The sequence below is a fragment of the Cololabis saira genome, chromosome 15, assembly GCF_033807715.1.
Source record: "Cololabis saira isolate AMF1-May2022 chromosome 15, fColSai1.1, whole genome shotgun sequence".
In the NCBI taxonomy this organism is placed as follows: domain Eukaryota; kingdom Metazoa; phylum Chordata; class Actinopteri; order Beloniformes; family Belonidae; genus Cololabis; species Cololabis saira.
The window spans coordinates 19914455-19935112 of record NC_084601.1 but is presented as its reverse complement, the minus strand read 5'-3'; the positions used below and the strand labels follow the sequence as shown (position 1 = coordinate 19935112).

The 20658-nt window shown below is 45.0% G+C and overlaps 1 protein-coding gene across 1 annotated transcript; it reads left to right on the top strand.

Annotated features, from left to right (window-relative positions):
* The first annotated feature begins 1622 nt into the window (after positions 1–1622).
* Positions 1623–20384, top strand: ube2ql1 (ubiquitin-conjugating enzyme E2Q family-like 1). Its single transcript, XM_061741057.1, has 3 exons — positions 1623–1780; positions 2536–3507; positions 18767–20384. Exons 2-3 carry the CDS (start codon positions 2755–2757, stop codon positions 18896–18898), a joined length of 885 nt encoding a protein of 294 aa, XP_061597041.1. The 5' UTR covers positions 1623–1780; positions 2536–2754; the 3' UTR covers positions 18899–20384.
* Positions 20385–20658: the final 274 nt, after the last annotated feature.

Genomic DNA, 20658 nt, shown 5'->3' with positions numbered 1-20658 from the left:
TTAAAGAAAAAGGCAATTTTTTTTACTCCTTTCTCTGCCGCTATTACTTCTGCTAGTTGATGCTACATGCTTTCCAAGATACTTTGCCATCTCAAGTCTACAGGTCTCCACTGGACACATCCTCAATAAAATGGTTGGTGCAAGAACACATAACTGAGACTTGGAAAAGCTTCAGCTGCACCTGATAATGTTCAGCAGGTAGCCTACAGCTATTGTCAAGGATGTAGAGGATAGGATGTCCCAGACGCAGGAAACCAGGATGCAGGAGTTCCAAAAATAGTGATTTATTTTGAATCAAACAAAAGAAAAAGTGCTGCTTAGCAGGATACAAAACAAACCAAAACATGAACCTGTCAAAATCCAAAAACCAGACTTGAAACATGGAGGAAGGAACAGTGCAGACCAGCAGGGAGCAAGGGATAGACACGATACACAGAAGGATGGACGAGACACAGGTGCAGACGAGCAGGGCAGATGGGAACCAGCAGGGAAGTCCTTTTCGAACATGTAACTATGTGTTTTGATGTTGTTGTTTTTTCTTTATCTGGTGGAATGCCCACCTGGATTTGTTTTCTTATCTTTTTTCTTGTTTTTTATACATGTTCGAAATAAACAGAAACTAACGAACTTTAGTTGTGATGTCATTTCTATTTCCGACATCCAAGTTAAAGGGGACCGATTATGAAAAACACGTTTTCTCTTGCTTTAACATATATAAAGTGGTCTCCACTCAGCCTGCCAACTCAGAGAAGGAGGAAAGCAAACAAATTCTGGAGTGTCTGTACAGCCGCCCGGATGAGCCATCCAGTGTGACGTGGCTTCTACGAGCCGTTCAGATTCTCCTCCCTTTCATTACGTAACCAAAATGCAAACCACCCCCAGAACTATAAAACCGTGTAACTGCATGCGAGTGTCCGACTATCGCGTTGCACTGCGTGACATCGGACACTCTCTGTCCATCTCCCTCCAGCCAGCTGCCACTTTATTGAGGTTTTTGTAGTGAAATGAGGAGGTATCATAAAGATAACTTCTCATTTCAACTAACTGGATCAGCCGTTCCCCATCCGTGACCGTTTCCTACAGCGCTTTCAACCGGCTTTCAACGCGAGCGACAGGAAGAAAATAGAAGCAGGGCGTCCGACAAATGTTCAGGTCAAAACGGCGCGCTGCGGCGCTGCGGCCAGTTAGGACAGTCCAATAGAAAATAAAGCAATGGAATTGATTTTGTCGCTGACGCTTGCTCGCATAGCATGCAGCCGGCCGGAGCTTCCGCCATTTTTTTCTTAGCGGTGTATCGCGTCATTCAGGCAGCCAATCAGCACAGTGCCTCATTATCATAGCCTCCCCGCCCACTCAGAATCCAGCATATATAAAGACATGGCTCAAAGGCTGAATTTCTCATTTATTTAGCAAAAACAATCAAAAGCTTGTTTTTAAGACATTCAATGCCTGTTTAAAATAGGTATTAGATGCCATAATAGGTCCCCTTTAAATTAAACCAACCATGACATGAAAAAAAAAACAGGATTTCGGTGCTTTTATTTTGAAATCTGGCGCCGTACGCACAAGGACAGATCGGCTGAGGAGAAGGATATACTGGGGGCTGGTCGTCCTCGGCTGCATTGAAGCAGGAGCTGCTGCAGCTGCGCGCACACACCGCGGCTGGTCTCTGCAGTTCTCCCCCGGCAGCTGCTGTGGATGCTGGGAGCCTGCAGTCTCGCCTTTACGCACGGCCGGATCCCTGCAGAACGGCGCACCACACGGACGTGCAGCCTACTGGGTAAGACGGGGGCTTGTGTCGGACCCTGGACCGCTGAATCTGCCCGTATACACGGCAAGACACGCGCAATGGAAGAGCTGCTTAGTGCGCTCAGAGCAGGCTTAAAACGGTGACAGTGTTTCTCAGACGTATTGATCTTATTGAGACGTCACCGGTTTCGGGTAAATGTCGGACCGACTGCTTGGATCTTACGCATTTCGTTACAGCCAGCTTTTTTACTGCATGATCCAAATTAAGATAAATGCTGTGTTGACATTTGTGTTTCATAAAGCCATTTTTTTTCTATATTAGTGATGTCCGATCCGATCCCTAATAGGATTAGGCTATATAATATTCATTAGACTGGCAATTTTAAATGCGTTAAGGTGTTTTTTTTTTTTTTATAATCGCCCCTCCTGTAGCCTTTTAATCATCCTTTGGTTTTCGTTTTAGTCCAGCTCTGCTCGCTGTGATGATAAATGTAGATCACCGAATTGCTTCTGCGTAACGCATCGACCTATCATCGAACAGCTGTAGTCATTTCTAAAGGCGGATTTATGGTTCTGCGTTACACCAACGCAGGCCATACGCCGAGGGCTACGGCGTAGCCTCTGCGTCGATTTAACGCAGAACTCGCAAAATTCGGGCTTTAGGAGAGAGGGACAAACGCACTGCCTCTTTGGTCTGATGGGTAAAACTCTTGTGTCTTTAGGTACATATATATGTCCGAGTCTGCTTTTTTTTTTCTTACACCAGCATTTGTTTCTCCCCTTTAGTGGAGACGATGCAGTGAGGAGGAAGCAGCAAGGCTCCCTCCGGATTGTGTTCATCCTGAGGCTGCAGAGAACGGAGGAGGGGGAGATTGCGGTATAACAAGGTTAATACTAATAATAATAATAATAATAAGCACCGATAAAGGTCAAGGAGCCGGCTCGGGAAAAAAAGGGTGAATCTCGCCCTTGAGCGGCGAAAACATAAAGTCTGTAAAAAAAATTATGGCCACCCTACTGCGGAAAATCGGTCTGATCCGCCTGCACGACCGAGACACGGAGGACCCGAAGCACCACCAGGGCTCGTTAAAGGGGACCAAAGGGAGCCAGAAAAACCACAACAAACACTGTCAGACCGCCAACGAGACCAACATCCTGAGCACCCCGGAGATCAAGGCGAGGAAGCTGGACCAGCACGCCAGAGACAACAAGCCGTCCGGCAGAGACAAGCAGCAGGGCAAGGATGCGAAGGAGAAGCAGCAGCAGCAGCTTCAGCAGCAGCAGCAGCAGCAGCTGCAGCAGCAGCAGCAGCAGCAGCAGCTGCAGACCACCACGGCCACCGGCGCATCCTCCATCCCGGCGCCGCACCGGCAGCACTGCACCCAGGTGCGGACGCGCAGGCTCATGAAGGAGTTGCAGGAGATCCGGAGACTAGGGGACCACTTCATCACCGTGGAGCTGGTGGAGGACAACCTGTACGACTGGAACGTCAAGCTGCACCAGGTGGACAAGGACTCGGCGCTGTGGCAGGACATGAAGGAGACCAGCACCGAGTTCATCCTGCTCAACGTCACCTTTCCCGACAACTTCCCCTTCTCGCCGCCGTTCATGCGGGTGCTGACGCCCCGGCTGGAGAACGGCTACGTGCTGGACGGAGGGGCCATCTGCATGGAGCTGCTGACCCCCCGGGGATGGTCCAGCGCCTACACGGTGGAGGCCGTCATGAGGCAGTTCGCCGCCAGCCTCGTCAAAGGACAGGTGAGCACAGCACAGATATGTCATCCACTTCATTAATCATGTCGACTTCCTTCATCATTGACCATGACACACACACACACATTTAGTCCATGGGCCAGACAGGGGCGAAAATCCCGTTTCATAGCTGGGGGGGACAATAAACAGTAAAATTTTAGAGAATAAATCCAGGGGGGGACAAGGAATAAAAGTTTTAGCCTTCCATTAATACAGCATTTTGACATTTTCAACTCTATCTTGCAAACAGGCAGAAGACCTTTCTTAGAGCAATACAAAACAATGGTATTAGGTGGAAGGTGGCAATAATACAGCACATCTGACATAATACACTGCAAAAACCAATATTTGTCTTATTTCTAGTTAAAATGTCTCATTTTTAGTTAAAAAAAAAATCTCATTACACTTAAAACAAGACTCATCACTGGAAAAAAACAACAATTTTCACTTGTTTCTTTTTTTTTAATACTTTTTATTTTGTCTTTTTCAAGTTACACAGAAAGGAAAGAGAAGGGAAAAAAAATTACAATAATAAAAATAAAAAATGATAGTAACAATTATAACATTAAAGCTGCAAGCAGCGATGAACGGGCCCTCGCACTCACGGCCACCGCCCCCCATAAGCATATCAGAAACGACACCACCCACGACTCCCTATGTCAAACCATTCAAAAGTTATAGCAGAAAAAAGGGACAACCAATCAGAAGAAGGGGTGGGGCTAATTCAGGCCAATGAAGGTCAAGGACTCCATACAGAATCTGATGACACCACCCACGACTCTCTATGTCAAACCATTCCAAAGTTATAGCAGAAAATCGGGACAACCAATCAGAAGAAGGGGCGGGGCTAATTTGCACCAATTATGGTCAAGGACTCAATACCGAGTCCGATGACACCACCCACGACTCTCTATGTCAAACCATTCAAAAGTTATAGCAGAAAAAAGTATTCTAGGGGGCGCTGTTGAGCCATTAGGCCACGCCCATTCATGCAAACCATGAAATATCAAATTTATCACCAGGCCTGGCTTGGTGCAAAATTTGGTGACTTTTGGAGAACTATCAAATATGGACCAATCAGATGAAGGGGGCGCACTTTTTGGCGTCGAGTGTTGCCACGTTAACGCTTTTGAATGAGAAAAGTAATGCGCGTCGTCGCAGGAAGGAGACGCACATGTTGATGTAAAAAAAAAACACAAATTGCTGACAATAATCTTTGCATTGAGCTGGGATCGATCCCACGATCTCCCACACGAAAGACAGCGACATTACCGCTGAGCCACGAATCAGCTTGCCTATTTTCTGACTGACTGGCTTAGGAGATACCAACATAGCGATGTAATCTGAGTCCCGAATAGTTTTTTCGTAATTTTTAAAATATTTGTAAGATATAAATATTAGTAAAACCCCACTATTTGTTCTTTTGTGAATAGCATGTTCCAGTCTTTACTTCCTAGACACACACACTGCATGGAAGGGAGCGTTTGATTTATTGTTCACGTAACATTACTTTTATTTTTTCACAACCAAACCACGCACTTTATTTATGTCATTTGCACCGGGCAAGGACAAAAAATAAATGATTCCACCAAAATTCCAGAGATTTTTGTGGTTGGCTGACACATTACCATCATATTTCAAACATGTCAAACCATTCAAAAGTTATAGTCAGAAAATATGGACAACCAATCAGAAGAAGGGGAGGGGCTAATTCAGGCCAACGAAGCTTAAGAACTCATTACAGAGTCCCTTGACACCACCCACGACTTCCTATGTCAAACCATTAAAAAGTTATAGCAGAAAAAAGGGACAACCAATCAGAAGAAGGGGCGGGGCTAATTCAGGCCAATGAAGGACTCCATAAAGAATCTGATGACACCACCCACGACTTCTTATGTCAAACCATTCAAAAGTTATGGCAGAGAAAAGTTTTCTAGGGGGCGCTGTTGAGCCGTTAGGCCACGCCCATTAATGCAAACCATGAAATATCACATTTATCACCAAGTCTGGCTTGCATGCAAAATTTGGTGACTTTTGGGAAACTATCAAATATGGACCAATCAGATGAAGGGGGGGCGCGCTTTTTGGCGTCTAGCGTCGCCACGGTAACACTTTTGAAAGAGAAAAGTAATGCGCGTAGTCGCAGGATGGAGACGCACATTTTGATGTATAACACATCTGGGTTCACGATACGGTTCGGGCCGTATTAATTCTCGAAGGAATGGCATATATTGCTCCAAAATTACGTGATTAATTAAGAATGTTCAAAATGGCCGACTTCCTGTTCGGTTTAGGCCATGGCGCCAAGAGACTTTTCTTTAAGTAGCGACATGATAAAGATGTGTACCGATTTTCGTTTATGTACGTCAAACCGTATTCTGGGGCTTGAGGCGCAAAGTTTTTTCTGTCTGAACCAATCAGATAATGGGTGGGCGCGCTTTTTGGCGTCTAGCGTCGCCACGGTAACGCTTTTGAGAGAGAAAAGTAATGCGTGGTGTCGGAGGATGGAGACGCACATTTTGATGTATAACACACATGGGGGCTCGTTACGGTTCGGGCCGTATTAACTGCCGAAGGAATGACATAAATTTCGCCAAAATGACACGATTAATTCAAAATGGCCGACATCCTGTTCGGTTTCGGGCATGACTCCAAGAGACTTTTCTTTAAGTTGTGCAATGATACAGGTGTGTACTGATTTTCGTGCATGTAGGTCAAACCGTATCGTGGGGCTTGAGGCACAAAGTTTTCCGGGGGGCGCTGTTGAGCCATTTTGCCACGCCCATTAATGCAAACCATAAAATATCAAATTTTTCGCCAGGCCTGGTTTGCGTGCAAAATTTGGTGACTTTTTGGGCACGTTTAGGGGGGCAAAAAGGCCCTCCTTTCGTCAGAAAAATAATAATAATAATAATAATTAAAGCTGCAAGCAGCGATGAACGGGCCCTCGCACTCACGGCCACCGCCCCCCATAAGCATATCAGAAATGACACCACCCACGACTCTCTATGTCAAACCATTCAAAAGTTATAGCAGAAAAAAGGGACAACCAATCAGAAGAAGGGGCGGGGCTAATTAAGGCCAACGAAGCTTAAGGACTCATTACAGAGTCCCATGACACCACCCACGACTTCCTATGTCAAACCATTCAAAAGTTATGGCAGATAAAAGTATTCTAGGGGGCGCTGTTGAGCCGTTAGGCCACGCCCATTAATGCAAACCATGAAATATCAAATGTATCACCAAGTCTGGCTTACATGCAAAATTTGGTGACTTTTGGAAAACTATCAAATATGTACCAATCACATGAAGGGGGGGCGCGCCTTTTGGCGTCTAGCGTCGCCACGGTAACGCTTTTGAAAGAGAAAAGTAATGCGTGGTGTCGCAGGATGTAGACGCACATTTTGATGTATAACACACCTGGGTGCACGTTACGGTTCGGGCTGAATTAACTCTCGAAGGAATGGCATAAATTTCGCCAAAATTACACAATTTATTCAAAATGGCCGACATCCTGTTCGGATTCGGCCATGGCTCCAAGAGACTTTTCTTTAAGTTGCGACATGATACAGGTGTGTAGCGATTTTCGTGTATGTACATCAAACCGTATTGTGGGGCTTGAGGCACAAAGTTTTCCGGGGGGCGCTGTTGAGCCATTTTGCCACGCCCATTAATACAAACCATGAAATATCAAATTTATCGCCAGGCCTGCCTTGCATGCAAAATTTGGTGCCTTTTGGGGAACTATCAAATATGGACCGATCAGATGAAGGGGGGGGTGCGCTTGTTGGCGTCTAGCGTTGCCACTGTAACACTTTTGAAAGAGAAAAGTAATGCGTGTAGTCGCAGGATGGGGACGAACATTTTGATGTATAACACACCTGGGTTCACGTTACGGTTCGGGCCGTATTAATTCTCGAAGGAAGGGCATATATTGCTCCAAAATTACGCGATTAATTCAGAATGTTCAAAATGGCCGACATCCTATTCGGTTTCGGCCATGGCTCCAAGAGACTTTTCTTTTAGTTGCGACATGATACAGGTGTGTACCGATTTTCGTTCATGTACGTCAAACCGTATTATGGGGCTTGAGGCACAAAGTTTTTTCTGTCTGAACCAATCAGATGAAGGGGGGACGCGCTTTTTGGCGTCTAGCGTCGCCACGGTAACGCTTTTGAAAGAGAAAAGTAATGCGTGGTGTCGGAGGATGAAGACGCACATTTTGATGTATAACACACTTGGGGGAACGTTACGGTTCGGGCCGTATTAACTGCCGAAGGAAGGCATAAATTTCGCCAAAATGACACGATTATTTCAAAATGGCCGACTTCCTGTTCGGTTTCTCGACATGACGCCCAGAGACTTTTCTTTAAGTTGCGCCATGATACAGGTGTGTACCGATTTTCGTGCATGTACGACAAACCGCATTGTGGGGCTTGAGGCACAAAGTTTTCAAGGGGGCGCTGTTGAGCCATTTTGCCACCCCCATTAATGCAAACCATTAAATATCAAATTTTTCGCCAGGCCTGACTTGCATGCAAAATTTGGTGACTTTTTGGGCACGTTTAGGGGGGCAAAAAGGCCTTCCTTTTGTCAGAACAATAAGAAGAAGAAGAATAATTCCTACAGATACAATAGGGCCTTCGCACTGAAGGTGCTCGGGCCCTAATAATAACGCGAAGAATTCCTACAGATACAATAGGGCCTTCGCACTGAAGGTGCTCGGGCCCTAATAACTACCTGGGGGAGATGTAATATTTTGCCATTCTTTTCTTTCCCTTCTTTAAGGGCATGGCTGGGATTTGACCATTTTCACTTGTTTCAAGTAGATTTTCACTTAAAATAAGTAGAAAAATCTGCCAGTGGAACAAGATTGTTTTGCTTATAAGATAAATCTTGTCGCACTGGCAGATTTTTCTACTTATTTCAAGTGAAAATTTACTTGAAACAGGTGAAAATTGTCAAATAACAAGTTATTTTTCTGGTGATGACTCTTGTTTTAAGTGTAATGAGATTTTACTGTTTATTATTATTTTCGGTTTCGGCCACAAATTTTCATTTTGGTGCATCACTACTAAATACTACTGCATTATGGGGGGGACTTGTCCCCCCTGTCCCCCCCGGGATTTTCGCCCCTGGGGCCAGACCAGATATCAGTATCAAGGTGACCAGTACTCGAGTTGTAAAAAAAAATCAGGGGGGATGGTGGATTTTATCATATGGGGACAGATAATTTGTGCTGATTATAAATATTATAATATATTACAAATAATAGCACTGACCAAAACACCTGCAGAAATACTGCAGGAATGACATAGCAGCAGTTAAATGCAGCCTTCTGTAAGCTTTAAATATCCACTGGGCTTACATCAAATACATCAAAACACAACAATTAAAAAACAGTTTTCTGAACTTATCAATATGATTCTGTCCTTCACAGGATAAGTAAAATGGATCACTGCAAAAACTCAAAATAAGAATATTTGTCCTATTTCTAGTTAAAATGTCTCTCTCTGTCTACTTAAAACAAGACTCATCACTGGAAAAAACAACAATTTTCACCTGTTTCAAGTAGATTTTCACTTGAAATAAGTAGAAAAATCTGCATGTGGAACAAGATTTTATTGCTTGTAATGAGAAGATAAATCTTATCCCACTGGCAGATTTTTCTACTTATTTCAAGTGAAAATTTACTTGAAACAGGTGAACATGGTCAAATAAGTTATTTTTCTGGTGTTATTTTTCTGGTGATGACTCTAAATGTTGAAATAGCAGTAAAACCACATTCATTGATCAAATGACATAAGGGATGGAAAGAGGGGATGGCAGTTTTACAGGGGGGAAGATTTTGACCGTTTTTATTTCAGGGGGGATGCCATCCCCCCTCATCCCCCCTCATCCCCACTCAACTCCAGTACTGAAGGTGACCAAACTTGCTTATCATTTTTGAAAAGATCCGTGTCTATAGATTATATTTTGGTATGATAACCCTTCCTGATTGGCAGCTGTATCATAGTTATCAGCTCATGAAGTTACCCACCCCCTTCAGAAAATTACATTTTAGATGCTTGTTTATAAAACTAAGCTGGTTCCTTATCTCATTGTGGTGTCCTTTATGTTGTGTATTTGCATGATAAAGACCAGTTTGTGACATCAGCCTCGTGGTTGTTATAGTTTCATAGGAGCCTAATGATGCTCTTTTAGTTTAAGGCTCACAATGACCTGCAACAATGATATATTATGGGGTATATTATACATTTCCTGAATCCTCGTGGTCCTGTGAGTATTCCAGTTTTTGTATTTTGTGTCTCTGTTGTTCATAGGTGACACAGGGCTAAAAGATAGTATATCATTTAGGTGGAATTGTGTAAAAATGTGTGTTGTTTATAGTTTAAAGAGCTGCAGTGACCTCTATTTGGTCAGAAAGATTCACATCTTAGCTTGAATGAATGCTTAAAAAGGTCCCCTTTAAAATGATACCAAAGACAATATTGTGAAACATTGACAGATTTCCTGTCGTGAGTCTAAACCAGGATATGCAGCAGCATCTAAATGTAATTTTCTGAAGGATGTGGGTAACTTCATGAGCTGATAACTCTGATACAGCTGCCACTCAGGAAGGGTTATCATACCAAAATATCTACAGACATGGATCTTTTCAAAAATAAGTAAATAAAAAAATAAGTACATTTTGTCACCTTGAGTGGTACTGACAAGTGAAGTTTTGGGCTCTGGCCCATGGACTACAGGTATCCGTGCGTAATTTTACGCATGGGCCGATTTTTATGCATGAAACAAACGGTCGCCCTGGCCTCATGTGTTGCTCTGGAGCCACTAAATGTCTTTGTACATCTAGAAAAGGTTCATTCAGTTTAAAAAACAAACAAACCTCTATTCATTATTTGGTTGATCAGCTCAATCTTGGTAGTTATTTTTGAATAGATTTAAGATAGCAGCATTGAAATAGTTTAATTTAAAATTTAATCCAAAAACCACAATTAGATCTTAACATAATAAAATCAAGCTAATATTTATTTTGCAAACCAGCCCACACTGATCATTCTGTGTTGCTCAGTATTTTGTAAAACTCAGGTGCCGAGATGCTTCAATCGCAGGAAGCAGAGCAACAGCTGTGAATATGAATGATCTTTCTGGGACTTTATGGCAGCCATTTCACGTGCTGCAACTCTGGGTATCTTCTCCGTTCCAGCTCTTCTCTGCAGTGGTGTTGTGTCCTCCTTTTACCGCCTCCATAAACGAGCAGCGTTTCACAACAAACACCTGCTGCCATGCCAATGGGAGAGTGTCCTTGCATGCTCCAACGAGCATCTGTAGTCCTCCTGGTCAGTTTAGAGGGGGGTTAAAGCCGTTGGATGGACGGATAGAAGGGTAGATGGAGACTTAGGAGGCACCAAGTTGTACTCGGTGATGACAGTCTGGATTATATAATCTTGTTTGAAAAAAAAAAGGATCACATTCCCAGTGCACTGCAGCAGCAGATCTGCAATCCCTGTTAAAAAAAAAAGAAATGGCTGCTTTTCAGCGTGCACAGCAGGCCATAATTGTTTAATGAGAACTGGCAGGAAGAACCGCTTTAAAAGCTCCGCTTTCCCGTCCTTTCACCCACATCTCTCTGTATTTGCTCTCCGCCTCTTGTTATCAGCGGTGTGACGATGCCATGGTGTCAGACCTTATGTAAAGCTGTCACTGAAACCCTCACCCCCCCAACCCTCAGTGGTTTGTGATGATATAACTGAACATCATTTCCGAGTCATCTGTGGTCATTAGGCATCTGTCACCGAGAAGGGGGTCACGCAAAAACTACACCGGCTTCAGAGAGAGCAAGGGAAATGTGCGTGTGAGAGAGAGTGTGTGTGTGTGTGTGTGTGTGTGTGTGTGTGTGTGTGTGTGTGTGTGTGTGTGTGTGTGTGTGTGTGTGTGTGTGTGTGTGTGTGTGTTAGGGGGGGGTCATCTTGATTTGCTGCTCGAGGAGATGAGCAAGCAGCTCTGCAGCGTTCCCTAATTATGGTGCAGTGTCTTCCGTCATCCGGTTGGCTAATGGAAGCAATATTGATTAAATATTCCTGTGTGTGTGTGTGTGTGTATGTGTGTGTGTGTGTGAGCATCTCTTTAGGTTTTTGGTGGTCTGTTTTGGGCCCTGCATCTGCACCAGCTGCATATTCTGTGCTCCACGTCCGTAGCAGATGCATTTGTCTCTCGTGCACGATGACAGACGCAGAAATCAGATCTTTCTCTATATATAAATGCATGAAAATAACTCTGTACACAGTATATCTGTAATCATCCTGGCCTCCAGCTCCCCGGGACAATGGCGGAGGCGCCTCTTTAGAAGCGTCCTCCCTATTTTTAGTGCGGGAGGATACGTTCGGTGACACGGCGCGGAGCTGAGAGTCAACAGAGTGTCTTCACCTGCGAATGTGAGGAAGCACAGACACAAACACAGCCACACGGGCCGACGTGTGCGGATATTTCCGGCGCTGTGACTTCCCCGCAGGCAGCCGTCAGGCTCGGATGCCAAACTTCCGGCAACGAGACACATCCTTGTGCTGTGAATCCGGTGTCACAGTCAATAAAGGCTTCCCGGTGGGGCGCGGGAGGCAGAATACGGTTACCTGGTCGGGGGAAACTCAGCTCAGGGTATTTGATGACTGATCTGAGACCTACCTGTATATTTAATACTAGCCAGAGCCTGCTCTTCCCTGGTCCCTTTGCACTGTAGAGATGTCTAACTGTTTGTTTTGGGGTTTTTTTTTTTACTAAGCATTTACTTTCCATTTAAGTAAACACAGCAAATCATCCTGCATAGTTGTCATGTTTGCTTAAACAAACTGCTGACCTGCCTTAGATGACCGCATCTAACAGATGAATGAGTGAAATGATGAGTGAAATTTCACTCAGTTGTCCAAATATCAATTGAAGTTTAAGTTTTCCTGCCATCAAATAGTAAATAAAAAGATTTCAAGCAGATTTCAAGGGGGCTTGGTTGAAAAGCAGATGGATAAACTCTCAGGATGCTTAAATAAAGAAAAAAAAAGTATTTTAAAGTCGTTTTTTAAACAGAGAGATCACAGGCTAAGGCGTATTTGCGAGAAACTGCACCTATCCAAGTTTGATCAAAGTAATCCTAAATCATGGGCGCGTTAATCCTGTTATTCACACCAAATGAGCCACAGAAAGAGTTTAAAGATGTGACGGTCTTGGGAAATTAATATCACAATTATTAGGCATTTTTCTGAAGTACAAAAACCTTAGTCAGTTGAAAAAACTGTAATTTGTTGATAAATGATCATATCTGGCTGAGCTTAATTGTGTTTTGTGTTTGTTTGTTTGGTGTTTTCCCTCAATTTCAGTGTCAGATCATTAAAGTTTCTACAGAATACGGAGAGAAAAAGAAATTATCTGGCTGGATTTAAAAGTCACTCATAATGTGGTGAATCATCTTTTATTTACAGAAGTAGCTCTTCTAATGAAGACACAAAGTCTTAAACACAGACTGAGATGACCCTGTTATTTTTAGACTTGGGAAAGGACCAAACTGAGTCGCAAACCCATTCACCCCGCGAAGAGGAAACAGAACTTGTAATTCCTCCTTAAAACCTGCTTTACTGTAGCGTAACACTGCCGGCGCTCTGGGAGCGTGAGAAGATCACGCTGTGGAACATAGGCCAGGAATACTACCTTAAAAAATATATATATTTCCCCTTTAATGACCCAGCGCTCTGTCCCATGGGACTCTGTTTCCTGATCTGATCATGGCATCGATCCCTGTTTGCTTGTCGGCCTTATGCAATCCCCCCCCCATTGGCCTGAGAGCTGCCTCCCAACATGCACTGGGGCCTTCCATGCTCTGCCCATTGAGTGATTTCCATTCACACAATTACCCAGCAGCCACTCCACACGAGTGTGTCCCTCTCGATGAGCAAGCGTTTCCCAGGGAAAGACAAACACCGGCATGGCGATGCCCAGAGCGCTTACTGCACTGCAACAGACGGCACAGCAGACTCACACGCACCGTTACTTCCCCGTCTCTCTCTCCCAGGAACGGGTTTTTTTCTTTCCATCTCTGTGTATTTATTTGTTGCGTCACACTCGTCAGAAATACCAGCCTCATGTGGGAGCTTTCCCCCGCACAGCGGGTCTCAGGTTGGGGTCTTTGTCTCCCCGTCTCAGACGTGCTGCAGCAGCAGCAGACGCTGCTGTCTGCCGCCGGGCCAATCAAATCCCAATCAGACACAACGCTCCGAGCCATTGGTTTACAGACAACACGGTGTCCACCTGAGGCGGCAGTCCCGTCTGCCATTGATCACCGTGGTAATCACACCTCTTTAACACTGGCCGGTTGCCATAACGATAGCCATCCAAGTCTGCCATTTTGAGGTGGTGACAGTAGGAATGGGTGATATTTTACCGTTCACGATAAAAAATTCCCCACAATAAGAATTTGTCATCTCACGGTAAAAACAATAAATTCCTGTTGATGATGTTTTTGTGTAAAGCTGAATTATGGTTCTGTGTTAAATCCACGCACAACGTACGTGAAGGAAGGAAGGAAGGGAGAAAACAAGGAAAGAAGGAAGGAAGGGAGAAAAGAGGAAGGGAAGAAGGAAGGAGAGAGCAGGAGGAAGGAAGGAAGGAAGGAAGGAAGGAAGGAAGGAAGGAAGGAAGGAAGGAAGGAAGGAAGGAAGGAAGGAAGGAAGGAAGGAAGGAAGGAAAGAGGAAGGGAAGAAGGAAGGAAGGAAAGGAGGAAGGAAGGAAAGAGGAAGGGAAGAAGGAAGGAGGGAGGAGGAGGAAGGAAGGAAGGAAATGAGCCCGGAAGGAAGGAAGGAAAGAAGGAAGGAAGGAAGGAAGGAAGGAAGGAAGGAAGGAAGGAAGGAAGGAAGGAAGGAAGGAAGGAAGGAAGGAAGGAAGGAAGGAAGGAAGGAAGGAAGGAAGGAAGGAAGGAAGGAAGGAAGGAAGGAAGGAAGGAAGGAAGGAAGGCGGGCTAATCTCCGTTCAGGCCTCCGGCTGCACGGAGGGGCCCAGCAGGTATCTGCAGGTCTGCTGCACCGAGACTCGTTTCTTCTTCTGTTTTACACTGGAAGAGACGTGCAGATGTAGCGTTTGAGAAAAGAGGAGGACGGCCACCCTTTGGTGCAGTTTCTACCAGAAGAGAGGAACAGAAAGCAGTACCCCAGCAGTCCTGCGCTCACGCCGGTGTCAGTGACTCACACAGTGAGTCACACATGCTGTATTTTTTTTTTCAAGACAACAAGTGGAGTTTCTTCCCATTTCAATTCAAAACAGCTTCAAAATTCATCTCACTGTCCACAATTAGATTATCCTTACTCTGCCTCGTTTCAGCTCATTTAAAGGGCTTAATGTGTCAGACTCTTTATGAAATTAAATGACTTACTGCGACGGAGATTTGTGACTGGGGTCGCTTCAAAAACAGATTAAATGATCTGGGGGGGTGGAGGGGGGGGGGTAGGGCTAACTCTTTCCAGCGTGTCTGTCAGAGACGCAGGGCTAGCGTCTCTAAGCCCCGCTGGGAAACGAGGACACTGCTGCTACAGGAATGGAAACTGCAACCCTAATCTGCAGATCATTCGCCGCTCTCACCTCAGCCCCTTTTATCATCTGCATCGCTTCTGACGTAAAACACAAGCACACAAAGGGACATAGTGGTCCAACGGATGCCAGTGGAGAACATCCTATCTCCCTGCAGTGCAGAAATCAAGTCTGAAAATGTACTTTGGGTGACAGGCCATGAACTTCTTAGCTACTAATGTTTCTCGTGACGGGCTAGATTTCATCTAAAAGATAGAAATGTAGTAGATTAGAAATAACTTATGCTATTTAATCTAATCATATATATTATTATATTCCACAAATATATATTTAGACTCCTCTGGCTTGTTGTTGGACAGAAAAGTTAAAGAAATCATGTGAGCTGCAATCAGCCGGACACGTGATTAAAGCCTGGTTACGTGTGTGTTTTTATTACTATATATGATTGACAGGTGGTGTAATTACTTTCTTTAGCTTCTCACGCTGCATAAGGAGGCATTAAGTCATCATGTTAGTGATAATGAGTTGTAACTTTTCTTTTGCTTGAAGCCAGAGTCAAATCAAAATGAAAATCAGCAGTAGAGTAAATAGAAACTGGGTCTCAGATTTGAAGAAAAGAGGCGTCAGTCTTTACCCCAAGAGAGGGGCGTCTTCTGACTGACGGCTCTTTGAGCCGCTTAAACGAACCACACTAATGGGACGAACAGAGCTGCGCTGATTTGAACACGACCAAACAGCCTAGATGTGAAGTCATGAGCACGCTGCAGGTAATAAGCACAGACGATGAAGGCAGAACGGCTGTCGGCTGCACTCCTGGTTGGATGCTTAATGCGCTGCAGAAGGTCTGTTTGACAGATACAGTATCAAGACCTGAATGAGCACCTGTATGGACGGGGATTTAAAGAGACGGGAGCCAAAACCTACGTTTTCCAGACAAACGGAGGCAAGCGCTGCAGAAATATGAATTATGACAAAAAACATGAATAATTAAACATGAAGGTTTAAAAAAATAAAAAACTGTTTTATGCTATCCAAACAGAAATCTTCTTTTTGTGTTTTCTTTTCCTCTTTTTAAAGAAACAACTACTTCAAAATGAGTTAAACTGAAGAAGCCAGGTAAAACTAAAGATAGCTGATCTAAAAAAGCACTACTCACTCAACTTACTGTTGTGTTTTTCATCAAAAACTGTCTATAAAAGCCCAAATTGAACAAGAAACATACACATTATGTGTCTCACTAAATGTATGGTTTAATTAGTCAGACATAATGAAATCTTGTAGTTCCACCAAATTCTACAACTTGAACATCTATTTGTTTGTCAGAGCTAGTAAATGACTCCTGATATATTAACACTATGTGTTTTGTGTACATTTAGTTGTTGGTAACGTTTAAACAAATGGCATAGAGTATGATAAATAGAGAGCCCTGCGATGCCAGGTGGACTGTGGGTGGATTGTGGAGGGGGGTAGACGAGCCTTTTCTGCCTGTTTTCCATGTTTACGCAAGGCTAAAGAGCCCAGTTTCATACATTTCAAAGACAACCATCTCAGTCTTCTCGTTTAACTCTCAGCATGAAATCCGATTCAGATCGGTCCAAGAACAACTCCCTCAAGCAGCAGACAGATAACACTTAAAAAAGCCAGATCTGTCCTTTGGAGATTAACAGAAAGATTGTTCCTCCTACACAAAAACGAGGACCATGGTCCTTCAATTTATTATAAAGACTCCAGTTGTGCATTGTCCTCCACGAAGGCAGGGCAGGGAGGCCCATCGGGGGATGTAGTTCTGTTTCCCTGCAGTGCAGTGGAGGATGCAGAAGAGCAAATCGTCTGAGGGAATTTCAGTCGTATCGCTTCACGTGGAGAGCCTTGATGCTCCTTTTCCCCTGCCATGAACATGCTCTTGGTAGAGCAAAGCGGTCAGAGCGTGTATAAACAAATCTGGTAAGGCGTCTCGCAGCATTAGGTGAATGGACAGCAACAGAATGAGCTGCGTACAACTGCAGCATGGCCAGTGGGAAGAGCCGGTGATCTTAATCCATGAAAACAACTAGTCCCACTGTTTTGAAACAGGCCTTTGTCATGGCTGGGCTTTCCTGGCCTCGCAGGCCTCACGGTGTTGTTGCTATTGAAGCACGAAGACAGTTGTTGCCTTTTTCTCTTCAGCCTCCTACGCAGTCGTCTTTAGAGAGGGTTTACCGCCGAGGACAATAACAGAATAAGCAGCTTTAGCATCACAGGAAAGAACCTTTTCTCTATTTTTCCCACCATCTCGTCCCACATGCAGCATTAGCCTGGCAGCGAAGGACGTGGTATTGCTCAGGTGATAATGTCTGAGTCACATGACCGGGCTTTCCGAGGAAGAAAGCGTCGCATGCACCGATTCTGCCGAGCCTTTCATCATTTAGTGCACTGGCTGCTTCCGGCCGTCGCTCAGGTCCCCGTTGCCCAGCGCACTGAAGGGTGTATTTTCACTTCTGATTAAACCTGATGTCTTAAAAGCTCTTCCCCTGCTTTTAAGCATTGATCTAATGTTGGTCAGCCTGCATTCAGACCCCTCGTCCCCCCACACCTCCCCTGCAGCAGAACGTCCACCATTAACTCCATCACGCAGTGCCACGTTTCCATCTTTACACATCTGGGAGGACGTGATAGTCTGCCACCAGAGTGAAGATGACAAGGCCGCTGATAATCGTGAGGAATGGAGCCGTCTCAGATCAGACAGCAGTAATGTATCATATGCTGGTTTTTGGGCGTTTAACTCTTCGGTGCGTGAATGAGACGGGGATGAGCACGGTAAATGTCCTGTGAGCTGTTTGTAGGAAAGGAGATGTGAAGATGTCTTGATCAGTTTCTAACATGTAACTTTAATTTAATATGACTACAATTTTAAACAATAATGCCCATAATTATCAAACGCTGCTTTAAATTTGACATATGTGGACTTTAAATGCGAAATGGGAAAAGAATCCTGCGTTGCTGCGGCAACCGCAGGGATCCTACGTTTAGATCTGAGCCCAAATGTAAATAAGATTTCCTTTAGTTTTTCATATTTTGAGAGATTTCTGTTGAAGTTTGGCGATTTCCTTCTCACAGGCGGTCAAACAAACATGAAAACAGCTTCTGCGCCGGTACAGGAAGTTAGTTACAGCTAGTTCGGAAGCAATTAGTCAAATTTGATAGAAATTGGGTTTCAAAGACACTTTTTTCTGGAGTTTCAGATTCTGACCTTGAAATTGATCAAGTATTATCGCTGGAAATGCTTTTTAAAATGTTTTTGTGTTAAATAACGATGTAAAAAGAACAATATTGGTGTTGTGTTTTCCATTTAGCCTCCTAATATCTCTGTAGCTTCAAAATTAACAGAATTATTCATCTTTTCTGCATAACAGCTGAAAAAACAGCCATTTACCACGTACGGCAGCATATATCATCCTCCATCAACCAAATATGTGAAATCAGTGGTTTGTTTTTGTTAAATGGTGTCATTACCTCAAGATTGCTAGTTGTACTGATCTCATGTAATTCCTCTAAACGATTAAAGTAGCAGGATGTCGTCTGAGCATCCCAGAAAACCCGAGCAGGCCATTCCGACTGTCCATTACTGTGCATACGTGACAAAGTGGCTCCTGCATTTTTTATCCGTCCACATGCTCCTAACCCCCCCGTCCGTCTCCTCTGCCTCTGTCTCCCGCAGGGCCGCATATGCAGAAAAGCAGGAAAGTCCAAGAAAGCTTTCAGTCGCAAGGAGGCCGAGGCCACCTTCAAGTCGCTGGTGAAGACCCACGAGAAGTACGGCTGGGTGTCCCCGCCCGTGTCCGACGGCTGAGCGCCGCGCCCGCCCCGCCCGCCCGCCGGCCGCCCCTCGGCCCCCCGCGCTAGCCGTGCGAACCCAGCTAGCCCTGACACGCAAAACGACACACCACGCTACTCCACAACTGCTCTTCTTCACCTCTGGCTGTTTCAACCCAGTTTTATTCTGTTTCTTTCCGTGTGTGTGTGTGTGTGTGTGTGAAATAGTCGTAGAGCTCGACATGCAGTCATTCTCATCTCTACTCTACTCCATAGAAGAAAAAGACAGAAACACAGCCTCATGGTTCACTTCCTCCTCGCCTGGGGAGTCTCCCCCCCCCCCCCGCCCTGGAAAAGGCCTGCGAGGGAGGAGTGTGCATGTGTGCATGTGTGTGTCGCCATCAGGCATCAGCTGAGCGCACGGCGTGCACACGCGCCGGAGTGTGCATCGCTTTTCCAGGATTTATTTCTTTTTCTGTCCCCCCCCCCCCGCCTGCTCGTGCACACCCGTGCACGTGCAGACAGACAGACTGGACTCTGCAGACTTTTTCCACCCATCGTGAAAGACTACTGAATGACGACGCTTGGTTTCTCTCTCTCTCCCCCTCTCCTCTGAGTCTGTCCCTCGCTCCTTTCCTCCCTCTCGCACCGAGCCTTCGTCGCAATCTCTCTCTCTCTCTCTTTCCTCCTCTGTAGCTGTGGGGTCATTTACATATAAATGAAGCTGTTAATGTTTAATAGACGGGCAGTGCGCTGGCGTTTATACCCACTCATCCCCCCCTCATTTCCCTTCTTTCTTTCGACTGTGCTGCTGCTCACAGTTCAATGCAACATAAAGATTGTAATTTACATGGAGCTGTGCTCTCGTTCTTTCTTTAACTCGCTTTGTTTCTCTCTTGTCTCTTGTGGCTAAATTTAGACCGCATTGTTGCGTAGTTGGTTATTGATTCCTAAAGAAGAAGAAGAAGAAGGAAAAAAAAAAGTCACATGTTGCGTAATCCAGAGAGCATGTACGATAGAAGTCAGTCACCTTTATTTCTTTTTCTGTCGACTCTGATGTTTAGAGTGTGTGTGTGTGTGTGTGTGTGTGTGTGTGTGTGTGTGTGTGTGTGTGTGTGTGTAAATGGACCTTAAATCTCATGATTTAGATACCAGATGGTACAGCTGAAGGCCAGGACTCAGTGTGTGTGTGTGTGTGTGTGTGTGTGTGTGTGTGTGTGTGTGTGTGTGTGTGTGTGTGTGTGTGTGTGTGTGTGTGTGTGTGTGTGTGTGTGCGTGTGTGTGTGTGTGTGTGTGTGTGTGTGTGTGTGCGTGTGTGTGTGAGAGAGATACAGAGAACAAAGGAAGCAACCCTTTAAACAGTGAAGAATATGATTTACTGTGAATGACACCACGGCCTAAAGGGAGTGTTGTATTTCGCTAAATGACTGGCCACCTTGTTGCGCTGTCCGCGCCGGCTCCTTACTGATGTTACTGTACACGCGTGCACGTACCAGCGTCTGTCTCTCTGCCACCCACGTCAGGAACGACGTGCAGTAAAAGGGCAGTAAAAAAAGAAAATAAACCCCTCCTGACTCTCAGCCGTGCTCCCGGCCTCACCCGGGCTTCTGCACGACGCTTCTCCGTGCACACACCACCACGGCAGCGGCCGCACATGAGCCCGGGCGCTGATGGGAAAGGGGCGATGCTTTCACATTCTGATTGATGTCTGCGGGAGGAGAGAAACTTGATGACAAGGAGGAGCTGGAGAATAAGAACGGGGAGAGAGGGGAGGGAATCGAGAGTTTTTGATCACTG